At 42.9% G+C, this 24,516-nt stretch overlaps 1 protein-coding gene across 5 annotated transcripts in view; it reads left to right on the plus strand.

The window, feature by feature from the left end:
• tns1b (tensin 1b) overlaps positions 1 to 24,516 on the plus strand; it is a 271,361-nt gene that overhangs the window by 58,415 nt on the left and 188,430 nt on the right. For all 5 annotated transcript variants that reach the window (XM_080785765.1, XM_080785767.1, XM_080785771.1 and 2 more), the window contains exon 2: positions 7,032 to 7,146. In XM_080785765.1, coding sequence (XP_080641891.1) covers positions 7,032 to 7,146 — 115 coding nt within the window. The remainder of the gene's footprint in view (positions 1 to 7,031; positions 7,147 to 24,516) is intronic.

Below are 24,516 nucleotides of genomic sequence, written 5' to 3' on the forward strand. Positions count from 1 at the left end.
AATCATGACAGTTTAATGAAAAACCTGTTTCAATATCAGTCGTTCTCAAAGTTTCTAAAAATAAATTATGAAATTGGCCACTGACCCCCATCCAAAAATATGTTGTTCCAGTGACCCCACAGAAGCAAAGATTTGAGTTAAAAACCTTCGCTCTGAAAAAATATATGTTCAAAGATTTGCACCACATTTTCAGGACAAAAAAGAAATTGCAGACCTACAAGCTCTATTTTTCAATAGCTAAAGTATAACAATGCTTAAAGATGGAGTGCCATGATTTTTTTCCACCCTAAAACATGATCATCAGGTCTTATTGTTATATGTTTTTCAAAAAAGTGTACAGTATTTGTTAAAATGTCGTTTTTATGTGGGCACCCCCACCAGTTCATTAAGTAAGCCTGGTTTGCCTGGTGGGTGGTGATGGGTGGTGATCCACCTGAACTTAAGCCACACCCACATCTGTAGTTGTATGATAAAGGGGGAGGGGTTAGGGGAGGGGCTGATAATGTGATGTCACTATGTTACTGTTTTTTTCATTGCCACGGTTGACTGTCAAGGGTTCAGCCTCCAGGAAGAAACCCTAAATACAAAGGGAATACATCATTGTACATAAACGACTCCAGGGTGTCTAATGAAGTACTGTCACCTCATAGACACATGAAAAACTGGAAAAATAAAAAAAATGTGGCACTCCATCTTTAATACACCAAAAGGGGTTCCCGCCCAGAATGGGTTAAAGGGATATTTCACTGATACTTTTGTACAATTACTTAATATTTGAACACATAACATAGCATAGAGTATTTATACATAATGGCATTGCTACTTTTAGTTGAGTAAAACATATGAGTACTGCCCACACCTCCCTTGCCAGTATGACAGGCCCAACACAGCCGTGCGCATTGTTTCAACCTAACTAGATTAAGCTAATCACATTACGTACTGGAGAGGCATAGCCCAGAGATGGAATGAAGGTTCGCCTGTCCTGTCCTTGCCATGTGGCTCCGAGGCACAAACACTGGCCTTGCTCCACCCCATTTGGATGCGTCTGAATGCACTGAATGGGACATTATCACGTTTTAATCCGACTATTGACTGGTCTAAGACTCCAAGTAGGTCACCTACTGATCTACTGACATGCTCAGTAGGCTTTTTGTCATTATTCTGTGGGTTGATAATGGCTACTGTTTTGACCACGACCGATGCCACGAGAGGCACCACAGAGTGGGCTAAAGCGAGCGAGTTGCCGTGTCGAACATTGTGAAGTTCGCCTGAGCCGACTCAGCCCTGTCCGAGTTACAACCCGATACGCACTAATAGTAAATCATGTTTTGGGCAACAACGTTTGCTCCGACTGCTACTGGCCAGAAAGCCGTGCCTCTGTTAGCCATCATCAACCCACAGAATAATTACAAAACATCTACTGGCAGGTCATAGTCAATAGTTAACTGTTTGACTGCCACCAAAAAGCTGCGATAATGTCCCAATCATTGCATGACAGCATTCGAAACCAGTGCCTTGCTGTCCTGTGTGACCCTTGAATGGCAGATTGATGTTAGCTCCATTTTACTGGGGTTGAGCTGACATACTATATCATTGCTATTTCTCTTCTTCTCAGGTGTCTCTTTTTATTTTGCGGATGGGGGGCATTTGTCTTGCTGTTGTTTCTCTCTCCCTTTGTCATTGATGCGTCTGTGCTTACCACAAAGATGTGAATAGGATATCAGAAGCCCACACAATATTAACAAGATAAAAGCAACGTCTAGGTGGACTAACCGCAACTGCATGTGGTGTGGGTCATATTTTGCCATTTGAGAAAGGGGACCAGGGGAAGAGACGCCTATTGTGGATTGATCTAAACAATGCTCACAGGATAAATCAGCCATCATCACCCACACCACACATATCGGAGAACAAGTAAGCACATACCTAACATCTACAGTATCTACAGGACATGATATGACATGAAATAACACAACACAATGTTCAAGTGACATTGATTTATAAGAATGTTTTGATGTGCATATAATGGCCCACCAAGATTGTTTTTTTTTTTACACTGGCAGAGTTCATTGAAGTTTGCACCGTGCTAACAAGGTTACTTACAGCCCTGTGAGAGCAGCATCATGGGAGACAGACAAGAGGCTTTGCTTTTCTCCCGTGCAGTCTGTCTGCAGCCATAAATCCACCTCTGTTTACCGGGGGTACCTCAGACAGAGGCAAAGAAGTTTGGATGGTGGCAGGGTGAAAGGGAGGGAGGGAATAGACCGGTGTCAGAGCTAAACAATGTAAGACTTAAGAGAGCTGAATGGATAGATATGCCCCAGAAAAATAAATGTCGAGGAGAAAGAGACAGAGTGAGAAAGGATGAAGTGAGAAAGACAAAAGCAAGACTTGTGTTTGTGCATGAAGAGAAGTGTAGCTGGGGTAGTTAGCTATTATATAGACAAATCCACAGAGGGGTGCCCTGGGCGCAGCCGTTACTGAGGTGTAATCGGCACTGATTAGCTACACCTGGCCAACAGGGCACTGCATCCATGGCGCAGTGCCCTGTTGGCACTGCATAAATCTGAACATTTGTAGACGTTACGTTGTAAATGGAGCAAGTGTGTAAAACAGGGTGAAGTTGCGTCATGACTGTCATGATTATGACAGTCCTGTTTCAGGGCTAGATACATACAACCCATTTTGTTAATTGTTGCCATGCATTGTACACATTCCCCAGGTTGTACACATTTTCATTGTACACACCAACAAGGTGCACACTTTTCACTGTACACAGCGACAAGGTGCCCATTTCATTGTACACATTGACAGTGACATTTTACTGTTCTCATATATCAATACATTTCACTCAATTTCATTATGGTGTGTGAACAGTGAACACTCACCCAAACTACAATTTTCAGGGACAACAGAACTTACGACTAATGTTAAGAAAAACTAACTAAACTAAACAAAACAAAAACACTTCTGGGAAATGAAGCTAGTTTAGTAGCTATCCCAGCCATCCACCTGCATGAAGCTCCATGAACTTTGTGTCTGTTCGTCTCTGACTGATAACTCAGCACAATGTTTATGACGGGGAACAGCTTGCAAATATGGTGATTTTAACATGCAATGATGCAATGTCTTAAAAAAATAGAACAGAAAAAAAGTCTTTACAGTATATGCGAGAACATTATTACGTGTCCAGAAAAGGAATCCATTGGATACATTTGTTCTTTTGGAATATTTTTCTCACTGTACATTTGGACATACAGTGCATGAAATTTGTCCTCTGCATTTACTCACCCTAAACTATTGAGAGTTAGGGATTAAAGTCTCTTGCTCAGAGACACTTCAACACACAGAGTACTGTGGGCAGGCTGGGGACAAACGGGGATATCTTCAGAATCCCACATACACATGGCCTAGCTCTCTACCCATTGAGCTATGGCCGACCCCTTGTCGCCAAGCTATTGAAAATTCTGTTTTCATGAACAGCCAAAGCTGGGAATTAATTGAGACTGAAGCTGGCCAGCCATATCAGACGTCCAGCTGTGTATCGACCATAATTACATGAATACACGCTCAACTAAACACCAATGGTTCACAAAAAGCGCCTCACTTGACTGCCGTTTTAGATAAAGAAAGGAAGTCTATTGATGAAAATGTGTGATGGAATATTCTATACGATAGAAGAAACAAAAACACGACCCCCTCCAGAACACTTCAATTCACCCCTTTATTTAATTATTCTAGTTCCACCCCCCATGCTGACATCCTCTGTACGCCCCAGTACCTCCCCTGTGGAGAAACACTAACCTAGGCTAAACTGTACCATAAAAACAGTTTCTGCTAACATTTAAGGCGAGAAATAGGTCATGCAGTTTCTCAACATTGATTCATTTCACATTTGGTATGAATAGTTCAAAAGTTTGTTTAAAATATGGTTATTAAACCTGCTTTACCAGTAATTAGGACACATATGACAATATATTGAGCTGGTTTGAGTTGATGCCTAAATACATTTTTAAAGTGGGGGTGCAATGGATTTTTGGGGCATTTTATTTTGTAGTTTCAGTCTGAAACGGAAGCCTCTGTGTTTCTGAGCATTGCATCCATTCAGGCTATGGGACATTGGCTACATCCTCCGCGTCTAGTCTTTTTGTTTAAAAGTTGTTGGTGTATCTCAGCATGTTTGCTACTACGTAGCTTATTATAATGTTTTCAGATACATAATTTAGCGTGCTGATTAAGTTTAAAATGAGTAATACACCATCTGGATGTAATCTTGAATGAGATTAAAAACGGAGTAGATCTGTGATCAAAATCAGCTGTGTTTGCAGGAACGTGCAGCAATGGGAATCAAAAAGGTGAATTAAATCAAGATTCTTTCTGGCTGCGTTTCACAATACGTTTTTGTTCAAAGGAAGTAATTAAAATTGGATTGTTTATGGACTGTTCATATAAAAATACACAAAAATATCTATTTGATATATTTTCCGCAGCTGATTAGAATACGGTGTATGCTCCATCTTCTCTGCTGTTGCATTGTCTGTTTGTAATCTGTTCAGTTAATTGTTTTGCCCCTACCACATCTCCCTCAAGAGGTCTTGAGACAGAATGGAGGAAGACAAGACAGAAGGGGAGGGAGGGAAAGAAAGAAAGAAAGAAAAGCCTGAGGATCAGAGAAAGAGTCATTCACTAGGCTGTGTTTTGATTGATGGGGAGACAGAACGGGCCAATCATCACTGGTTAGAGGGTCACACACAACGGTAGTCTGGGAACCCTCTCTGATTGGCCACTGGGCCTTCTCCCCCGGCATGCCCACAGACCCCTGGCCTTTCCAGTGCTCCATGAAAGCTCCCACCTTAAGTCCCTCCAATATGCCATCCACATGGCCACTTTGAACCCTGTCCAGCACACACACACACACACACACACACACACACACACACACACACACACACCTTGGCTTAATGGAGGGCGCCTGGCTAGAAGCCATTCCGACTGGTACTTCCTGCCTTGACGTCCAATAAAGCTGTCGTATTCTTTTCTTTTTGGGGGGGGGGGGGGGGGGGGGTTCCTGTACAAAGCATGTGCTCAGCAGATCTGTGTGCATGTTGGACCTTGGAGTGTATATGTGCTTTTGGTCTCTCTCACACACACAAGCTTGCATGCATGCACAAATACTGTACACACACATTCAATGAACACTCACATAAATTCCCAGATAGAGAGAGACACACACACACACACACACACACACACTCGTGCGCATGCATGCACGCACGGTCGCACACGCACACACACACACACAGATACATAACTCTTTCCAGTGTGTTGTCTTTGGCAGACGCTCTCCTCTAGACCCCATGGAGAGTAGAGGAGGTTGTTTGGAGCAGGGGACCATTCTGACAGACACCATGGAACATTTATAAATACTAGCTAGTTGTGGCTTATCATGAAACATGAGGTGCGAGATATGCCTGTGCACGCCGTGCTCCTACCGTCACGTTACACAACCCCCGTCCGTTATGATGACCGCTCTCAACCCCATACATCAGGTGTGTCCAAACGTTTTTTAGAAAATATTAAAACACCCAAAGTCCAACTACATCTCCACGGCTTACTATAACAAAGTCACATACGTATATGCATCGCATTTAAATGATGTTATGTAACTATCATCATCAATATTTAATATCAATGGTCTTTTGTTAGGTGTGCTGTGAACAAAACACAGAAAACTTTTCCAGCCTTATTTCACATTACCAATTGTAGCCAGACGTGCAAGGTAAAATAAAGCAATAAGCCACGAGAGGTCTCAGGTTACCAGGTATTTTACAATGGCTGGGAGGCGTAGGTAGACCCGACATTGTAAAATACCTGGTAAGCTGGAGCCTCGAGTGGATTATTGCTTTTCTAAAACGGTTACAAACATATATCAATATTAACCTCATAAAACTATTAAATTCACAAAAGTAGCTACGCTTTGCGCCACCAGAGCGAGCCACACTTCCTTGTTTTGCTGGGCAAGTAGACTATTTGACGGGAGAATAGCGCGCTTGATGTCTTTACGGGGCTGCATGGAGCCACACATTCACAGTCATATGAGTGCGGGTGGTGCTTACACGCCCGCACGGCCAGCGTGTGTAAGGCAATCAAGTGCTCCCCTTCCCCAGTTCAGCTACAAGGCTGCAGGATGATACAAAGTGATTGAAGGTGTGGATTATCGGTGAGATTTACAACGGTCAAGTGACGGTAACCAGCCAATCAGAATCAAGTATTGGGACTAACCGTTTTAGAACATGATATAAAATAGCATTTTTACCCCTTCAGAATGAGACATCAAGGAGCCAAATTATACTCTGGGAAATGCCCAGGTTATTAAAAAAAACATGTTGGGGTAATACAATTCAGGTATGAAGCCGAGGGCCGTATAAAATCTGTCCCCGGGCCGCATTTGCCCGTGGGCCGCACTTTGGACACCCTTGCCATACATCAACATGGAAGTTGCAATAATATTTCAAACCGCTGCCAGGCATGTATCTGTTCTATTGATAAAAGCAATCAGTGTGTGGATATCTTGGTTTATCTTGGAATAAAAGTATTTAATCATTGCTAAGATAACGGTGCTTTGTGAAGATAATAACAGAATGTTTTGTATGGGCCGGCCGGTCTACACGGGTTGTTGAGGGGACCATTGAATGTTGTGAGAGTTATTTTATTGCGATAAACGATAATGATTATGGTCCCATCCCTAGTTTCAAGCGTGGGGAGTTGTCCTGTACCTCCATATCAGGTCTTCTCTGTGGGCAACCAGACCTGCTTAATTTAGCTCCTTAGTACAAGTGTGTTGCTTACCAGACAGAACAACGGATTCTTAGAATAGAATTCTAGTGGAATTCTAGCGGTTAAAAAACAAACAAAAAAAACCCCACAGTTGAGCTAAAAAGAACTCGGCCACCTGGACTCATTGAAAGGTGAGCTGTGCTGGTACGTGTGATTTTTAACACAAACATTCATTCCCTTTTGTCTTCTCGCAGCCAGAGGAGTTGGAGGCCCTGCACTCCCATACCTTCCGGGTGAAGACCTTCAAGAAGGCCAAGCACTGTGGGGCGTGCAAGCAGACCGTCATCCAGGAGGGTCTCGTCTGCCGAGGTCAGTCAGCTTCAAACCCCCAACCCACTGGGCCAGTCGCCATCTGTGGGTCGCGGAAACATTGTTATGGGTCCCTTTATTTTTTGTTTCCTACATTCTGGTTATTAGTATTATTTCAAAACATTTTCATGAATTAAAAACAAATTCAATGGTTTTTTTTCCAGTAATTTCATGAAGAAATCAACAAAAGATTTAAGAAATTCCATAAATTAGAAAACAAATGTTTAAGAAGTAATGAAAATAGCTCACAAGCTCTACAAGCAACGAGTCGCTTTGCGCCGCATTGTGAGCTTGTAGATCTGCTATTTTCACCAGTTTGGGACCCAGGCAAATGTGTAATTTCTCTTTCACGGGCTACAATGTTTGGGAACCATTGCCACATGGCTTGCCTCAAAATGTGATTGGTCAGAAATCAGAATCTAATCCATGGGATTAAAAGCAGATCATTTGAAGAAAGCGTTAAGGTGCTTTCAGACAGGGAGGGATGAAAGGCGTGCGTTTATTTTTTATTTCCGCACGGAGAAGTTGATTACGCAAGCATATTTTCGTGGGCGCGGTCCTGCGAAATTGTCGCACACATGCTCATTTCGTGCACACGCCTGCGGGCGACTAGACCTGGATTGTGGTGATGCTTTTTTAATGCTACGCGTCCCGCGTCACCTCATGAGTAGACCTGTCACTCATCCAGGCGACAACGCCTACATCACTCGCTCGCCCGTCTGAAAGGCCCAACACATAGTGCCAATAAAGACTTTAGTTTAGTCTGTGGTAGAAATGCTATTGCATCATCATGGTCGACTTGTTTACCATCCACATTTTCTCATGCGAGTTTATTTGGGGGAACATTTGGTGGTTTCATTGAGCAAGGCCTGCTCTAAACCTGTTGTTCTCAACCAGACCTCCACAGACCCCCATCTCAGAGGATGTTGTGCCAGGGACCTCTTTGTGTGAAAAGATTTCCAAATTATTTCACTTTTCTGCGCTGAGACGTGTTGCGAGCTTGTAGATCAGCTATCTTTGAATAGCCTAATAGGGTTAAAGTGGTTAGACTGATTGTGATGCAATATTAACTCATTTAGCCGTGGACCGCCCTGGAAGTCCTTCAAGGACCCCTGGGGGTCCACGGACACCACTTTGAGAGCTGCTGCTCTAAACCTGTAAGGAGATGGAGGGCATTGTCTCATGTTGCATCACTCAGTACTCTAAAAGAAAGGGTCATCTGGGCTGACCTGGGGTCTTCTTTGTGTCACAGTTTTGTCAATCAAGTGTCGGACGAGGTTAAATGAAGCCGAGGAGAGGCTAAGGGTTAACAGGTTTTCAATTTCCGCTATGCTATCAGCTGGAGGGCCATTGTGTTTGATTTACTGGCTTGATGGAGATTGAGAGCAAAATTGGGGTTGGGATTTGTGAATCTCTCTGAAAATGTAATCAGGTCAAGTAGGCTATAATGAACTTCCGTAACTTCTGAATATTAAGTGAAGATCAGCAATTCTGAACCTTTTTAATTTCAAGTACCTACACTTTGATAATGCATGAGCCACCGAGCATTATTTATTTGATAAAATGTAATTTCTTTGTCTGGGACCCCAACCGACACTGTAAAAACTCAGTGTTAATTTAACTTTTAGGATTACAGACCCCTAAGGGTCCATTTGGTTCCTAATATCAATCATTTGTCTGGGGAGAAGTTATTTGAAGTATTTTGATTGTTCCTTTGTTTTGTGGTCGTATATACTAAATTCTAGGGGTGCAGCGGTTTACGGTTAAAAAATAAACTAACCGTACGGTACGCCCTGCACAGTTCAATTCGCCTTTATGGACCGCAGTTGTTTGGTTTTGCAAAAAACAACAACAACATCACTGCAGAGTTCCCTGCGGGTGCATACATGTGTTCTGTTTTGTCCGACATACTGACAGTCCTCCAGTCATGAGTCCGAACACCCTACCCAAAACCCAACCCTAAACCTAACCTCACATGAAGCCACAGGTTAGTTGTACCCTGCCATGCATGTCGGGAGCCACGGGTTAGTTTTAACCTGCCATGGGTTAGTTTTAACCTGCCACGGGTTAGTTGTAACCATGAGCGCATGTCGGGAGTGACAGTGTTGTCGGACTAATGCCTGTCGGACTGTTAGTATTTCTAACAAACATGCACCCTGTCCAAAACAAAATACTCCATGATACAGTGTACTCTTCTTGTAATCATTGTAGGCATAATATCCTAAAATCCTTTGATCTTTAATTTTAAACTAAACGTTAGTTTTGACTTTGCAACACTTACTCCCCCTCTCTCCTCCCTTCCCTGCCTGCACATGTGTGAGAATAATGAAAAGCAGAAAATATCATTGATATAAGGTCATTTTTATCCTTGAAAATATTGAATGGCAGAAAATACTGGAAAGTGTCTGAAACTCTGAATAGGATAAAAAAAAATGACTGTACCAAAACCGAACCGAAACCGTGAGGCAAAAACCGAAGTGTGAACCAAACGGTTGGCTAACTAAACCGTTGAACCCCTAGTGCAACAGTGAATGTAGACATTCACTGTTCATTTATCAATTTGTAACTCATAAACACTCATGATTTTACTGTGTACAGTTGGGCTGAGTGAGATGGACAAAAGCAAATTTCAAGATATTTCGTCATCGTATTGTGATGATAAAACAAAACAAAAAACACCTATGCAATGCCACGATATTGCGATATCCCAAATCTTTGACGATATACTGTATATTATTTTGATATAATATTATTTCCCAGCCTTACAAAATAATATTCCCAGGCCTGGGCCGTGGCTCCGCGGTAATCAGCTGGTAATCCAGTCTGGCAGTGTGCCGCGGGTTCGACTCCCGATCCCGACGGCCTTTACTGCATGTCATCCCCCATCTCTCTCCCATTTCCTGTCAGCCTACTGTCTGTCCCTCCATAAAAAATAAAGGCGAAAGCCAACAAAAGAAAATAATATATATATATATATATATATATATATATATATATTCCCACTCTGTGTGTTCTCCAAGCAGGTCAAAAACCCCACAAACAAACGCTTTGAACATTTGACCCAGCGGGACCTGACCATCATGACATGAGCTAGTGGAATCTGACAGTGTCCAATATAAGTGAGTGTTTTGCTTGGCAGCCGGCGAGATGGAGCGTTTATCTGGCTGCTTCCTCAACCTGGCACAAAGATGGGTATCGTTCCTGTCGGGTGGAAACTTGTATGTCCAAAGCTGTTGCTTTTCAGGAAATGGGGGGGGGGGGGGGGGGCGCATGTGTGTTTCACTTTAACTTTTTACTAGTGCCAGTTTCGAAATGTAGCCACCCGTACAGTAAGTGCTCTTTGCTCTATTTTTGTGAGACACTGTACACGACAGTAATATAAAGAAGTAGAGCATTAATTTACAGAAAAAACGTACAAAGTAGAAAAACATGGAGATACAAGGTTTCTGCCCGACAGCAACGGCAAGACTCACTGGCACAGCTCAGAAAAACACAGGGACATCCTCTGCCCGAAGGGGGCTCTGGCAGTGCCAAAGGATGAGACATATTGCGGTTGTTTTGGGCGTTTTGTGTTTATGTACATTTTTGGAAATAAGTGGCCATTTTGTGATTTTTTTTTAAAATAATAGTACGTACAGTACTGTGACGAAGCACATTATAATGTTATCCTGCTTTATTTTACCTATACATGTTATTTATTTTGAAATGTGGTTGCTGACTGTGAATATATTAGTATTATTATCTCCTATTCCCGAGTAAGGTAATGGGCCTTGTACCTGGGGTGATTGACAGGTGACAGAGATTGATGTCGCCACCCATCCAAGGTTATATGTAGAGGAAGTGACACACGGGGAACCGGAGAGAATTGTAAACAGAGTGTAGGCCTACACAGAGGGGAAGAACTGTCAGGTCCAACGGGGGAGTTAAGTTAGTTAGTTAGTTAGTTTAATTTATTTTGTGTGGAAATTCGTCTTCGGTCTCACTCTCAACAGTAAAAAACAAACAGTTACAACAACAGCATCAACACTTAACACAATTATTTTCTCATGGCAAAAAAGTGCAGGACAACAGTGGAAAACAGTGGAAAAACAACAAATCTAGCGAGACATGGTATAATTTAGTGCCTTAATGGCATTTGTTATAAAGGAATTTAAAAAAATGTTACGATTAGCTTTTGGTACTTTGTACCGTCTACCAGAGGGAAGTAGTTCGAACTCCCTGCAGAGTGAATGAGAGGGGTCGTTTGCTATCTTGATAGCTTTTTTACGAAGTACCTCCTTGTAGATACAGCCTAATTGTTGCTGTCTCTTAAATATATTTAGATCATTAGTAAAAGATAGAGAGGGGTGCAACGGGGGGGTACGCTTTTGCTTAGTTTCCCTGCCCATCATCACATTTAAACCTTCCCATGCTTTCTTGGCATTCCCTGAAAAGTATTGGTACTCAACTTTATCTTTGTAATCTATTTTTGCTTGTCTCAGTTTAGATCTTAATTCACATTTCTTCTCTGACTAACTCAACCTTACCATTTTTAAAAGCACGTTTTTTCTCACGAATGCAACCCTTTAGATCACTAGACATCCATAAATTGTTATTAGGGAATATTTTGACAGATTTAGTTCGCATGATTTTACTTTCATTAAACAATAGATAGGATGTAAACGTGTCAATCAGTTCGTGAGGGGTGTCACATGAGTTAAGAAATAGCCAGTCAGTCGTTTCCAACTCGCATCTCATTTCCTCCTTACAGTCCTCTGTCCAGGTTTCCTTGGTCACTGTTTTTTGATGTAAGTTTGTGTGCCTGCATATTTCTTTTGTAGGAGAGTAGGGCCAGACGCACTTTGCTAAGTGTATTGGGTTCGATTGAACACCGTCTATTTTGTCAGTTACCTTTTTGTGGCATCTCTGTATTAAATATACAAACTATAACCCTACGATCCCGCATAATCTTTCCTTAGTTAATGATTTGCCTTAATGCACAAAGGGCGATTGTTACAGTACTGTATGTTGTTTACTTGCTTGTTGACTGCTAGGAGGAGCCATAATTCTGGGCCCAATATCCTGGGCAAATAACAAGCTCACAAGGCATTGCAACACGGCATGTTGTGAGCTCATAGATTGGGTATTTTTACTGAAGAGATTTTTGGGGTCAACGAACTATGGGTTTAATTAGTGCTTCATTTTAGTGGACTGTGTCATTCTACAGTATGTAGGAGTTTATCATAGTGTTGGCCATATAAGTGGTTCTCAAACTTTAACATTAAAAGTTTACCCATTTAGACCTGAGTCTGATTCTACATTGCCCTAACCCTAACCATAACCCAGTACCATTCCTTTCCAAGGACCCCTAAAATGTAGCCACAGAGCCCCATCTAATTTTCTTCTTCTGTGCCAGGGACCCCCAGAAGATGTACAAGCTAAGAGCTTTATTATAAACAGTTTATTTTGGACGCTCTGATAAGTTGAGGGGAGATTGCACAAGCGTATTTTCACAGGCACGGTCCCGAAAAATTGTCGCACGCATGCTCGTTTCATGCACACGCCCACGGCTGACTAGACCTGGATTGTTTTGAGCTTTTTATTACGCTACGCATCCCGCGCCCCTCATGAGCAGACCTGGAGCAGACCTGTTGTTGATCCAGGCGACAATGCCTGCGTCACCGCACATCCATTGCTTTTGAGAGAAAGACCAGTGCAGAGCTGAGACAGAGGGTGGGAGTGGAGGCCATAGTGGTTGTCGTGAAGAGAGGCAGTCTACGATGGTACGGACACGTAGGCTACTAAGGAAGGAAGAGAACTATTGGGTGAAGACAGTAATGTTGATTAACTTATGGGACAAGACATGGCAGACGACCGTGTCGGCTGACATGAAAGCACTCGACCATGAGATGGCCATGGACCGTTCCCGGTGGAAGAAATCCATGGCGAGAATCCAGTCCAACCCAGCGAGGCCTGGAAAGCGGACTTTAAACCGATGGAGGAGGAAGAGGAAGAGGAGGAGGAGGAGGAGGAGGAGGAGTATAAAATGGACTTGGTAGTGTCCATTTGGTTCCAAACTGACTTGCAAGGGTCAAGGAACCCTTAAGAGTCCCTGGACCTCACCTTGAGAACCACTGGTAGTACTATAGTGTAGTGGTGAATGTAGAATTCATAGGTAATGCATAAGGATCTGACTCATCCCAGTGTGACTCTGTAGCTGGTTCGATGTACAGGGCGTTTACAGGTTGTACAGGAACGTGCACAACACAGTTTTTACTGAAGGATCAGCAGACAGTGTTACATCTTCATCGCTGAGAGTACTGATAAATATCAATTATATCCTCCATTTTTGTTGCTGTGATCATTTGAACTGCGAGTGGAAAAAAAAAGAACATTGCACCAGCTATTTCTAAGACTTAATCTAATGCAATCTAAACGACACTAAAAAACAAAAAATGGAACGCTCTTTAAAAAACCAATTAAAAAAGAAGGAAAAAGAAAAGATAAATTACATACTACAATAACCTTTTTGTGGATTAATGTTTTATAGTGTCTGCAGCCTTTTAGAGGACGGCACTACAGAATACGCTCATCAGGTTACACAACAAAACACCTGGGGACACCACTCTCCCAAGAAGTGATTCATGGGAAGAATAAACCCACATGGCAAGGACGAATGTATCTCTCATCCTAATTTGTTCAAACTCTCCTTCACTGTATTATAAGTAACCAGGTTGGGCCATGTGGCAGAGTATGCGTGCGAGCATTACAGCCTGTCCACACGCACGTCTTGTTAGAGCAGATATAGTCGGGCAGAAACCTCTTGTCTCCATATTTGAACTGTGTTTCTTTCGTCAGTTAACACCCTACTTGATCATACTACGGCGTCACACAAAAGTATCAAAAAGCGCCACGTTTCAAGCTTGCAGATCTGCTATTTTTCTTATTTGAATCCTGAAAGGTAACGGTTCTGGATATATGAGGTTTCCACCCGACGATATGATACGTCTGTCCTATCAGGTATTTATATATCGTAGCTGTAGGGCCGAAAGCGTGAATCTCTGTAAATCAACTTTTTCAACTATAGTTTTTTTTTTCAACCAAGGTTCATGTTTTAGGTTGTTATAAGTAAAAGATGAGTGTTATTTTATTTTACAAAAATGTACATCAATCTTTATTATTATTTACTATAGTCCTAGACCCCCAGGAAAGTACTCCCGGTGACAAACAAACAGTATAGCAGCCCCCTAGTACCTCCTGATACTTTTACTTAAGCAACAAAAAAAGTGAGTACTTTTCCCACCACTGCCTATAGAGGCCTTGCCAATGTTTACAAACACTCTCCATCTCACATGGTTTCCTAATGGCACCAGGACACAGGCTTCCTCTTCCTCCACTGGTTGCCAGGATACACAGTGTTCGCTGCTGTGACAATAGCGTGCCGCTGACGCAGGCAGGCCTGTCTGTGTTTTCCAGTAAAGAACATTGGTCGATCACAGGATATTTTTTGAGAGGCCTGGCCTTTTTGCGTGGTGATTGTGATGTGTTTCTAAAGGTGTCTAATAGCATGTATACTAAAAGTTTGAAATTCAACTCAATTCAAAGTTATTAGCATAATATGTGACCATACCCATAAGATCCTATATAAAGTAAAAATGTCATCATTCTTTCAGTAGCATGTGACATATGAAACAATGGTGTTTGCATGAGTCTGAATCCATTCCAAGCATTAGTTTTGCACAAAAAACACTCCTTGGGAGGAAAACGGCCATAGCCGTCATCACAAACGTGATGAGGTCAGCACATTTGGTCAAGTGGATATGGCCTAATTAAGCCCAAGGTGTGTTTTTTGTGCAAAACTAATGCTTGGAATGGATTCAGAATCATGAAAAACCCCTAGTTTCATATGTCACATGCTACTTAAAGTGGTGAAGAAATTTCTTGGTAACGATTTAGTTCCCAGATTTTCATAAATTTCTCTTACTAAATACTAATACCAGACCTTTTCAGTTTTAACCGGCTTTACTTCTCTGTTATTTTCCCATTTAATTTATGTGTTGATTGTATGTAGCCTATACTGTTTTAACCCGTATTGTTATTATGTATTATTATTATCATTATCAATTATTCCTAAACATCTAAACTTCTAATACTTCTACAAAATTTGATTTACTTCATGAATTGCATGTGTCTGCTCACTCATGCATACTATGAGAGCCTCGGATCTCTCAAGGAATTGATCCCGTAGCTGGACCTGACTGACGCGCCATTCTAATGCCGTGATGTTTATTCCTGTGTGTGTCAGCCCCATTAACGTCACACAGGCAGCTCTCCATTGGCTTTTAACGTATTTATTGCACCATGTAAAGAGTCGTGTACAGCATCAGATCTGTGTGATATATAAACATAAACCATAATTAGACAGATACAGACAATGGATACTTTAGACTGAAACAAACAAACATTTCGCTCCAACCATTTCACAGTGTTGACTAACCTGCGGTCAAAGCCGTTTGCCCTTCCGGGTCAATCCTTCCCTCACCCTGCCTGTGCACTTGACGCTTATGTAGCAGCAGCGCCACCCCAAGGTTACATAGATGTGTTCAGCATTAGTGGTCATTTTGGCCCTTACACATACAGTACGTTACAATAGCAACATGATTTTAATATGTTAGGTTAATTCCCCCCCCCCCCACACACACAACGCCCATATCCCCCTCCCAACACAACAGGTTGATTCTCAGTAAGGGTGGTGGTCCCTGGTTCATAATCGGTTGAAAACCCCTGCATGGCATTCCAGTGTCAATGATTCTATGGCATTCATATGGCATACCAGTAGTAGCCCCGTACTCCTCCGCTCGGTCCATAGGCTGATGACTGCAGTGACATCCATTCCAAGGACAGGACTGGACGAGGTTCTGCACGACAGTGACGATTATGATTCGACAATTTCACAACAGAAAAAATGATATATGTATAGGTGAAAAGTTCAAAGCACTACAAAAGTGCTTTGAACTTTGCAACGCTGTGTACAGTGAGTTATTTTGGCGTGACATTGTGCATATAAAACACTGCACCTCTGTAACATTAGGAAAGGAAAAGGTCATAGCATTAGAGTACAACACCAGGCGTCTACTGGACTTCACAGTCTGCGTACTGATATAGGCCTACGACAATAGCAGGCTTCTCTGCGTGTGTGTGTGTGTGTGTGTGTGTGTGTGTGTGCACGCGCGCACGCGTGCGCGTGTGTGCGTCTGAAGGTTATCATAGTTCTGTTCCTGTCTACTGAGCTCATATTGCTGGAATGCCACAAATGAGAGATATTGCGCACGCACACACACACACACACACACACACACACACACACACACTATAGGCTGCATTAGTAGTTCAATGCCATGCATTGATTTTTAGAGAGACCTATTAGCTTGTACAAACATTGTGCGTTGTTGGATGAAAATAGCCTGTGTTGTGCTTTGTTGAATTTACCTAACAGCTCGAGGTAATAATACTTGAAGGGCTCCATTTTCGTCGCCGCCGTTACCCGCGACTTTACGAGTATAGGAGCTTGCGCTGTCCCTTAACGGTATTTTGGTCCAGTGTCACCCGCTATCTAGTATATGCCGACACCGGTATTTGCGCCTAGAGGTGTGGTCATGGGCGTGTTGGCATGCTTTCCCCTAAACTGCTATTTTGGTCACACACATTTGGGAAGGCGCATAGTGGAGTTTACAGTAAAAGCACCAAAATGAGTTTGGTATAGCAGCACTGCGCGCCTGCAATGGAGACGTCTGCAGAGTCAGGCTGCGTCATCTCTCCTTATTCTCCTACGCATCTCTTTGTAATTTCCCTATAATCAGCAGAAGTGAGTGCCTGCCACTGCCCTTGTGTCCATTGTGTCGCGAGACATGGCCAAAGCATTTCCGGGGGTCCCCAGCCAAAAACGTTGAGAACCCCTGTATTGGAGTAATGTTAACTCCATAGACACATACAAAACAGAAAAAGTGCAAAAATCACGGCACTCCATCTTTAACAAAATAATATCACTGCACCTTTAAGACTGAGGCTTGCACTGTGTACACTCACTCAGCCACACCAAGGAAACCCAGCGTCTTTACTTAATCTCTATTACTGGTCCCACGCTGTGCCCCTCCCTGCCTCCGGGAGCAGTCATTAAGGTAATGAGTGGTGCAGATGGATGAAGATGACCATTAGTCGTCTGTGGATGATGGACGGTCTCCTTCTCCCTGTCTAATATCATTATCTTAATCCGTTAAAATGACCAGACAAAAAAAAATGACTTTCCAGGGACATTGACTAGGGAGGGACAGAGATTTAGGCTGTTGCTTGAATGACGTGGGAGATTTGTAGTCCTTGCTTTCTTCCAGCCTGGCTACGTTTCGGTGTCTATAATGTTGTCTACCTGTGATACTGTACATGTGCACGCGTGGAAATCCTCTCCCTCTGTCTGTCTCACGCCCACGGGTTTGCTCACACGCAATCTGCTAAGTATCTGTTAAATATCCACAACATACAGTAACCCCTTTCTGACTCACTGTATAGCTACTAAAAGCTACTCTGGGAAAAGATTTCAGGCCAAGGCCTGCTTCTAGTTCTAATGCCAATATTTAAGTCTCCACTTTCAACTGCTACCAACAATCCTGGACTTTGATCTCAGTGTAGCAAAAACTCCTGTGCATGTTCCATTAAGTAATTATGGTGCAGTGACAGTGCCATCTGGTGGATAATGTGAAACATTGCCGGTTGAGCTGAGGCTTACGGTAAATCGATGTTTGTTTAATGCACCTACCTGTTATGTTTAGATTTGTTTTAGATTGTTAGCCAGAACCATAACAGTTGGTTCAGAACTGCAACGAAAACAAATACATAAAAACGACTTGTTTGTTCTTGCCCTGAACTGCGAACCAAAGTGGGTGTTGTCATTGGTTGATTGATTGATTGAAAAATGTATTCACAGTATTTAGAATGGGTGCATTTCAAACGAAAGCACACTATTCTACAGGTTGGAAGATGCAGATGCGATATAAAAAATGGCGGAAAATTAAGCGACAAATCATCATTAAAAAAAAGAAAAGAAAAGGGAAACTGTAACTGCTATTGATGATTGAATTTCCCCTGTGAAATTGGACACTTTGACTGGTCATATATGACACATTGTCGCTTGCCAGGCCTGGAATCAAACTTGGGGCAACATGGGGACTCCTCAGGCAGGCTCTCTAACCATTCAGCTATGCCACCCCGATTACAATGGTTCTGCTTCAAACTGGTGGGAACACAAGCCGGTTCGTGGGCTGGTTCTGTGAAAGCAAAGTTATTTTGGTGGAAAAGAGACCTCAGCGTGTACAAATGGAACCAAATGGACCCGTTTTGGTTCCGTTTCTACTGTACTATCTTCAGTTATGGGGGTCCTTGAAATTTGCAAAGAGGAGTTAAGGGGAAGTGATAAAACAACTTTTCAAGACATTTCCAATATAATCTGCTGTGAAGTGTGAATGTGTTTTAGTAGGTGATTCATGTCACCACATTTCTCGTCTAGGTTTTTAGATGAATGGTGATGTTCCGTTAATTTTGCACCTGGGGGCAGTAGAGTCATGTTAGTTCAATTCGAAGCCCATCTCTTCTACTTCACATTGTTTCCTCAGTTGGAAGCTTGTATCATGTCTGTCAGGTCTTATCAGCTTAGCGTGAAACTAAAGCGTGGAGCTATGTTTTTCCTCAGGCAAAAATTACTCTCTGACTCTCTTGCCATTCTGTCTCCATATACAGTAGAATTAATGGAGAAGTATTATCCTTGTTAACAACAATGGTGGAAGAAGTACTGAGATTTGTTTTAGTAGTGGTCTGTTTTTAGTTTAGTACTCTGTTAAAATTAAAGCTCTTGTATTCAAAATATTATAAGTATTATAAGTACAAAAGTATTAGCATCAAAATGTAGCAAAAGAATCATCTACACTTCTACAGTATAATATTTCTGAACAATAATTGTTGATCATTATCCACTTAAGCCCTAGTTTATATTTCAGCAATAAAAAAAATAGCTGATGTAATGCGTCGTGAGCTTGTAGATTGGCAATTTAAAAAAAACGAATACATGTGGTTGAGCCTCTGGCTGAACATGTATGTAAATATTGGAAATAAAGTAAAAGTACCTCAACGGTGTAACTAGTAAGTACAGTACTTAAGTAAATGTGCGTACTGTACTGTAGTTGCTATGCGCCACCATGGCTAACAGCTCCACAGACTCTTTCTGTCACGTGTGCCCCGTCCACACATGTTGTGTTTCCCTCCCAGTAGCCCTGGCTACAGTGTGTACCACAGCCAGGAAACAGCTGTCTCAACCCAAACAGGCTGAAACTGAGCCGCACGGTGACACAAAACAAAAACAGACACCCAGAACAACAAACACACATTGTTGTTGTTTTTGGTGTGTGTGTGTGTGTGTGTGTGTGTGTGTGTGTGTGTGTGTGTGTGTGTGTGTGTGTGTGTGTGTGTGTGTGTGTGTGTGTGTGTGTGTGTGTGTGTGTGTGTGTGTGTGTGTGTGTGTGTGTGTGTGTGTGTGTGTGTGTGTGTGTGTGTGTGTGTTCTTACGGAAACGAGAGAAGAAAAAACAATAATAAATCTTAATCCAAACCATCATTATCAGACTATACAATGCCTAATTCCGGTGACTCATGATTTTCTCAGACTATACACACTATACAAATGGAACCAAATGGACCCTTACAGACTTGTAAGGGTCTATTTGGTGACCCCCCCCCTGGAAGCCTCTCAAGTCAAGGACCACTGGGGGGTCCCCAGACCCCACTTTGAGAACCTCTGGTCTACCAGCTGAAAGAAGGTGTGTCTTCTTGCCACTCAGGGTCTCAGTGTGTAATGATGGGAAGCGAAGCCTCGTTGATGTAATCGATGATTAAACAGATTAAATAGTGTACCTGCTAATTGCAACACAGTGAGTCACCACACATGCACACATACACGCACGCACACTCAGTATGTAGACTAGACTAGGTGTGAAAGACCCACAAATTGATATATATTTGGCCGCAGATCCCCATCTGAAACGAGAAGGTTTGAGTTGTCCAAATCGACTATTTTCGAATGGCCAGAATTCTAAAAACAGGGTTAAATTTGTTAAACAGATGCTAACACATTTAGCAAGTTACAGTGTATTTGTAGTCTGTGTGTGTGCGCGTGCAGCCGTGCACACTCGTGCAGGCATACAGTAAATAAGCCTGTGTACACATACTGCATGCATAGACACGGAGTTAGCCACGTCTTGGTCGGTCTTGTCCCATTTGCACATTGTGACAGAGAGGCTTTACTTGTACAATAGTGAATAGAATACCCACCTGCCTAAAATAAAAGTCCACACAGTGCACGTACGTAGTTGGTGGTGCAGAGCTCTTGTGTGGCTCCTTGCTGCTTGGCATGTTTACAGCTGCAACGGTCAGTTTACCTGCCAAAGTGGCGGGCGGTGGACACACATACCGCAGCTCTAGCCTCAGCCAATGTTTTACCAGGGCTTGGCCTGGTCGCTGGTGTTAATTTCCCACGATGTTTACAACTCAAACAGCTGTAGGTGGAGCGCTTCCTCCTTTACAATCCCCCACAGGTGCTTTGGCGTGTCTGAGGGAACACTGAATGCAGTACAGTACAGTACAGTACAGTACAGTACAGTACAGTACAGTACAGTACAGTACAGTACAGTACAGTACAGTACAGTACAGTACAGTACAGTACAGTACAGTACAGGGCCAGTGTTGGTGGATAAGCAGACAAAAGACCTAGAGCCAGTTGCACCACCTCACACTAAGTTCAAACTTAGCCTAGTTATAGCTTAAATGGCTTGAGGTTTGAACTTAGTTTGAGGTGGTGCAACTGGCTCCTATACTTTGCCATAATGTCATGTGCCGGGAAAGGGACGATCTACAAGCTCACAACATGTGACATTCATAATGCATTGTGAGCTTGTAAATCTGCACTTTTTTGGCACGCGACAGCATAGTAAAAAAAACACAGCCAGTGTGAGAACACCCAGTGTGCGTTCTCAAGTGGTCTAACAAGACAGAAGCTTTCGGCCAGATGCCTACAGATATCCCACAATAGCAGGCCTGTGTGTATGTGCGTTGTGTGTGCATGCGTGTGCAGCACTATTGTAATTGTTTAGACGTTAACGAGTTTGATGAATGTATAGTCATTAGAAGAGAGAAGTTATGAGTGGGTGGCTGCAGAAATGGGTGGCAGCATGTATGCTATTGTTTACTGTAAGTGTGGGTGTGTGCACAGCGTGTATGCCACGCACATCCGCACACAGCGTATGAGAAATTGAGCACGAGGAAGGGAGAGAGAGATAGATGTATGTATGTATGGGTGGGGAATTAAGAGACGAAGTTGGGCAAGAGAGATGGAGAGTGAGAGGGGGAAACACTGACGGAGGAGAGTGGGTGGGGGTCTGTAAAGTGAGGAAGTGGCTCGGCCCTGCCCTCTGATTGTGTTCCGTGTTCTAAGTGTGTTCAGCCCATCCCTGTGGGAACACCGACTCATTCCAAGGGACCGAGGGAAGGAAACAGCCCCAGCCCTAGTCCCCCCCCCCCCATATCCCAACCCCTCCCTCTCTTATTGGGGAGCATTCCACAGACTGAGTCAGCTAGCAAGCAGCTATAGCTCTGCTGCTGTACGTCTCGCCATGTTCTTGTTCAGACCAAACCGTCAACTTGGTTTTGGCCAATTTCCATTGTTGCTGTCTTGTCTTCTGTCCCTCGTGCATGTAGTCACTGCTCCTCCTCCCTGTGGTTGTCTGGCACAGCTCTTTCTTTCCCTTTCCCTTTGTCTTTCTATAACCCCCTCTCTTCCTCTGGCATCTGCCGGTCGTTTGTCACCTTCCTCCACCTACGTGCCTCTCTTCTCTTCTCTTCTCTTCTCTTCTCTTCTCTTCTCTTCTCTTCTCTTCTCTTCTCTTCTCTTCTCTTCTCTTCTCTTCTCTTCTCTTCTCTTCTCTTCTCTTCTCTCTTCTCCTCTCCTCTTCCTCCCCCTTCCTCTTCCTCTGGCATCTGGCTGTCTTCGCTCACCTTCCATCCCTCCTCTTGTGTGCCTCTCCGCTCATTTCGTCCTCTCCATCTCCAGGTTTTCCTCTCTGTTTATTCTCCCAGAGCTCTGACTTCCTAACAAGGTAAAGCCTAACCCCGGCTCGCTGGCCTTGTTGCTTTCACACCCAATATGGAAGTCCTGCTCTGTCCCATGTGGCCTCAGGCTTGTTTACTGGGGACTCACATGCTGGGAACGGGACTGGACAGTGTCATGACGGACAGGCAGCATGTTCTTTTTTTCTGCCCCCTTTTTTTTTGCTTATCCAAAAAAAGCTGTTTTCTTTTTAATTCACGTCTATAAAAACAAGACGAGACATACGTAATGACTGAATATTTGAAACGCTCTTGTGTGCTTTGTAGACACGAAGCCAATGTACACATTCTTGTATTCGTCTTTCCAAGAGGAGACCCGCAAAACATATCAAGACATAAACTGCAGACTAACTTTCATAATTTTAGGCAATTTGTCAAGTTCTGTGTTCCCGACATGCAGTGCATATGGTTAGGGCAAGACAAAGCAGAGAGTATACTGTCTGTTTGTAATGGCTATTGTTTGTTGTTATTCTGTATTCTGAAGCTGAATGCTTTATTCTCTTTATTCTCCAGACTAATGCTTAATTAATGCATATGATCAATCTAAATTCTAAAAGCTCATGAGATTCAAGCTCACACGTTTGTTGTGAACTTGTAGATTAGATAGGTTATTTTCACCATGCAACACAGCTGTACAACAAAGAGTACATCGGACTTGGACAAGGATGACGGAATGTTGTGGCTTTAATGTACTATATATCATGGACTGTGTCCCAGTGTGGAATTGACTCAGTGCCCTATGGGTTATTCTCTGTCCTCCCTCATACAGTACAGCAGAACTCTGCTTAAATTTGACCCTGGGAACCAAAGTTTTCATGGGACTGTGCAGTCGGTAGGGTTCGAGGGTGCCACCCCCCCATGTTTGAAGGTCTCTAATTAAGAAGTCAAACTGACTCTCAAATGTTACCCCCCCAAGTGCAAATATAGTCCCCGGGAGTGCCTAAATAGAAACTAAATATACCGTGAAAAGTAATTACACTCCTGGCTCTATATTTTAACAGTGAGGTCGTCACTTTCCCCGAGCTCAGTGGCTCAGCACTGCGACCCACCTCCCTAGGGAGGTGGGCTAAAGCCCACCAGTTGTGTTTGTTTTTTTGGTCAAATAGAGTTCACAAATGTTTGCTAAACTGAAATAAATCTTTGGCTTTCCCCCGGATTCACAGGGATAATTTATAGTAAGTAGACAGTGTTCATTTGTGTTACGGTGAGATGTTCTTGTAAGATAATGCAACATTGCCACCATAGTGCAAGTAGTCAGTAACCTGAACCACTGTAAACGACATTAAAGGGAAACGTTGCCGGTTTTGAAACAAAATCCCATTGTTCCGATCTGATGTGAGGATGAGATCATATTAATATAGTTGGGAAATGTAATAGTGCTTTTTGATACAGGGCCACTATAATTATCGACCGCATACCTGTAAATCTTTCGTTGTACAGTCGTTAAACTGAGCCAGAGTAGGAGCAGCCACAAACTCATCCAAATTAAATACAACCATACTTGGAGTAAAATGTAGCTCTGTTATGAGGGCTGCTATTTTCAGTGTGCGACAGAACTGCAGTACACATGAATCCAGCTTTTAAGTTAATCAATAATAAATAAATAAATGTAATAACAATGACTGTTATTCCTTCTACTAGACCAGGGGTTCTCAACGTTTTTGGCTGGGGACCCCCAGAAATGCTTTGGCAATGTCTCGGGACCCCCGCCCCACCCCCTCCCGTCCCTCCAATATAAATTGGCTGCAAACAATAACCTTAATAATAGACAACACACCATAAATAAATACTGAAACTAGATGTAATCATTAGGGAAGGTGCATGCATGTACTATGTGTACTATATGTAAACTCTTCATTTCCATTTTCCAGCCATTCAGTTGCAATTTTCTTTTTTTCAACCCGTGGGGTAGAGAACCCCTGTACTAGACAGACAGACAGATGTGTGTGCGTGCATGCTGCGTGCGTGCGTGCGTGTGTGCGTGTGTGTGTGTGTGTGTGTGGGGGACTGGCCATCGTCCAACTATAAATCAATGCCTCAACAACTAATCACAATAGATATTACACTTTCTTAAAAAAAATGCATCTCAGGGACAGGAAGAATAACTCATTACATAAGGTGCAGAGTGTTCCAGTCTAAACCATACAATCTTCTCCTTTATTTGGGAAAGGCCTAGGCTGTTCTTGCTGCT

This window comes from Protomyctophum bolini (assembly GCF_963924005.1).
Source record: "Protomyctophum bolini genome assembly, chromosome: 16".
Lineage (NCBI taxonomy): Eukaryota > Metazoa > Chordata > Actinopteri > Myctophiformes > Myctophidae > Protomyctophum > Protomyctophum bolini.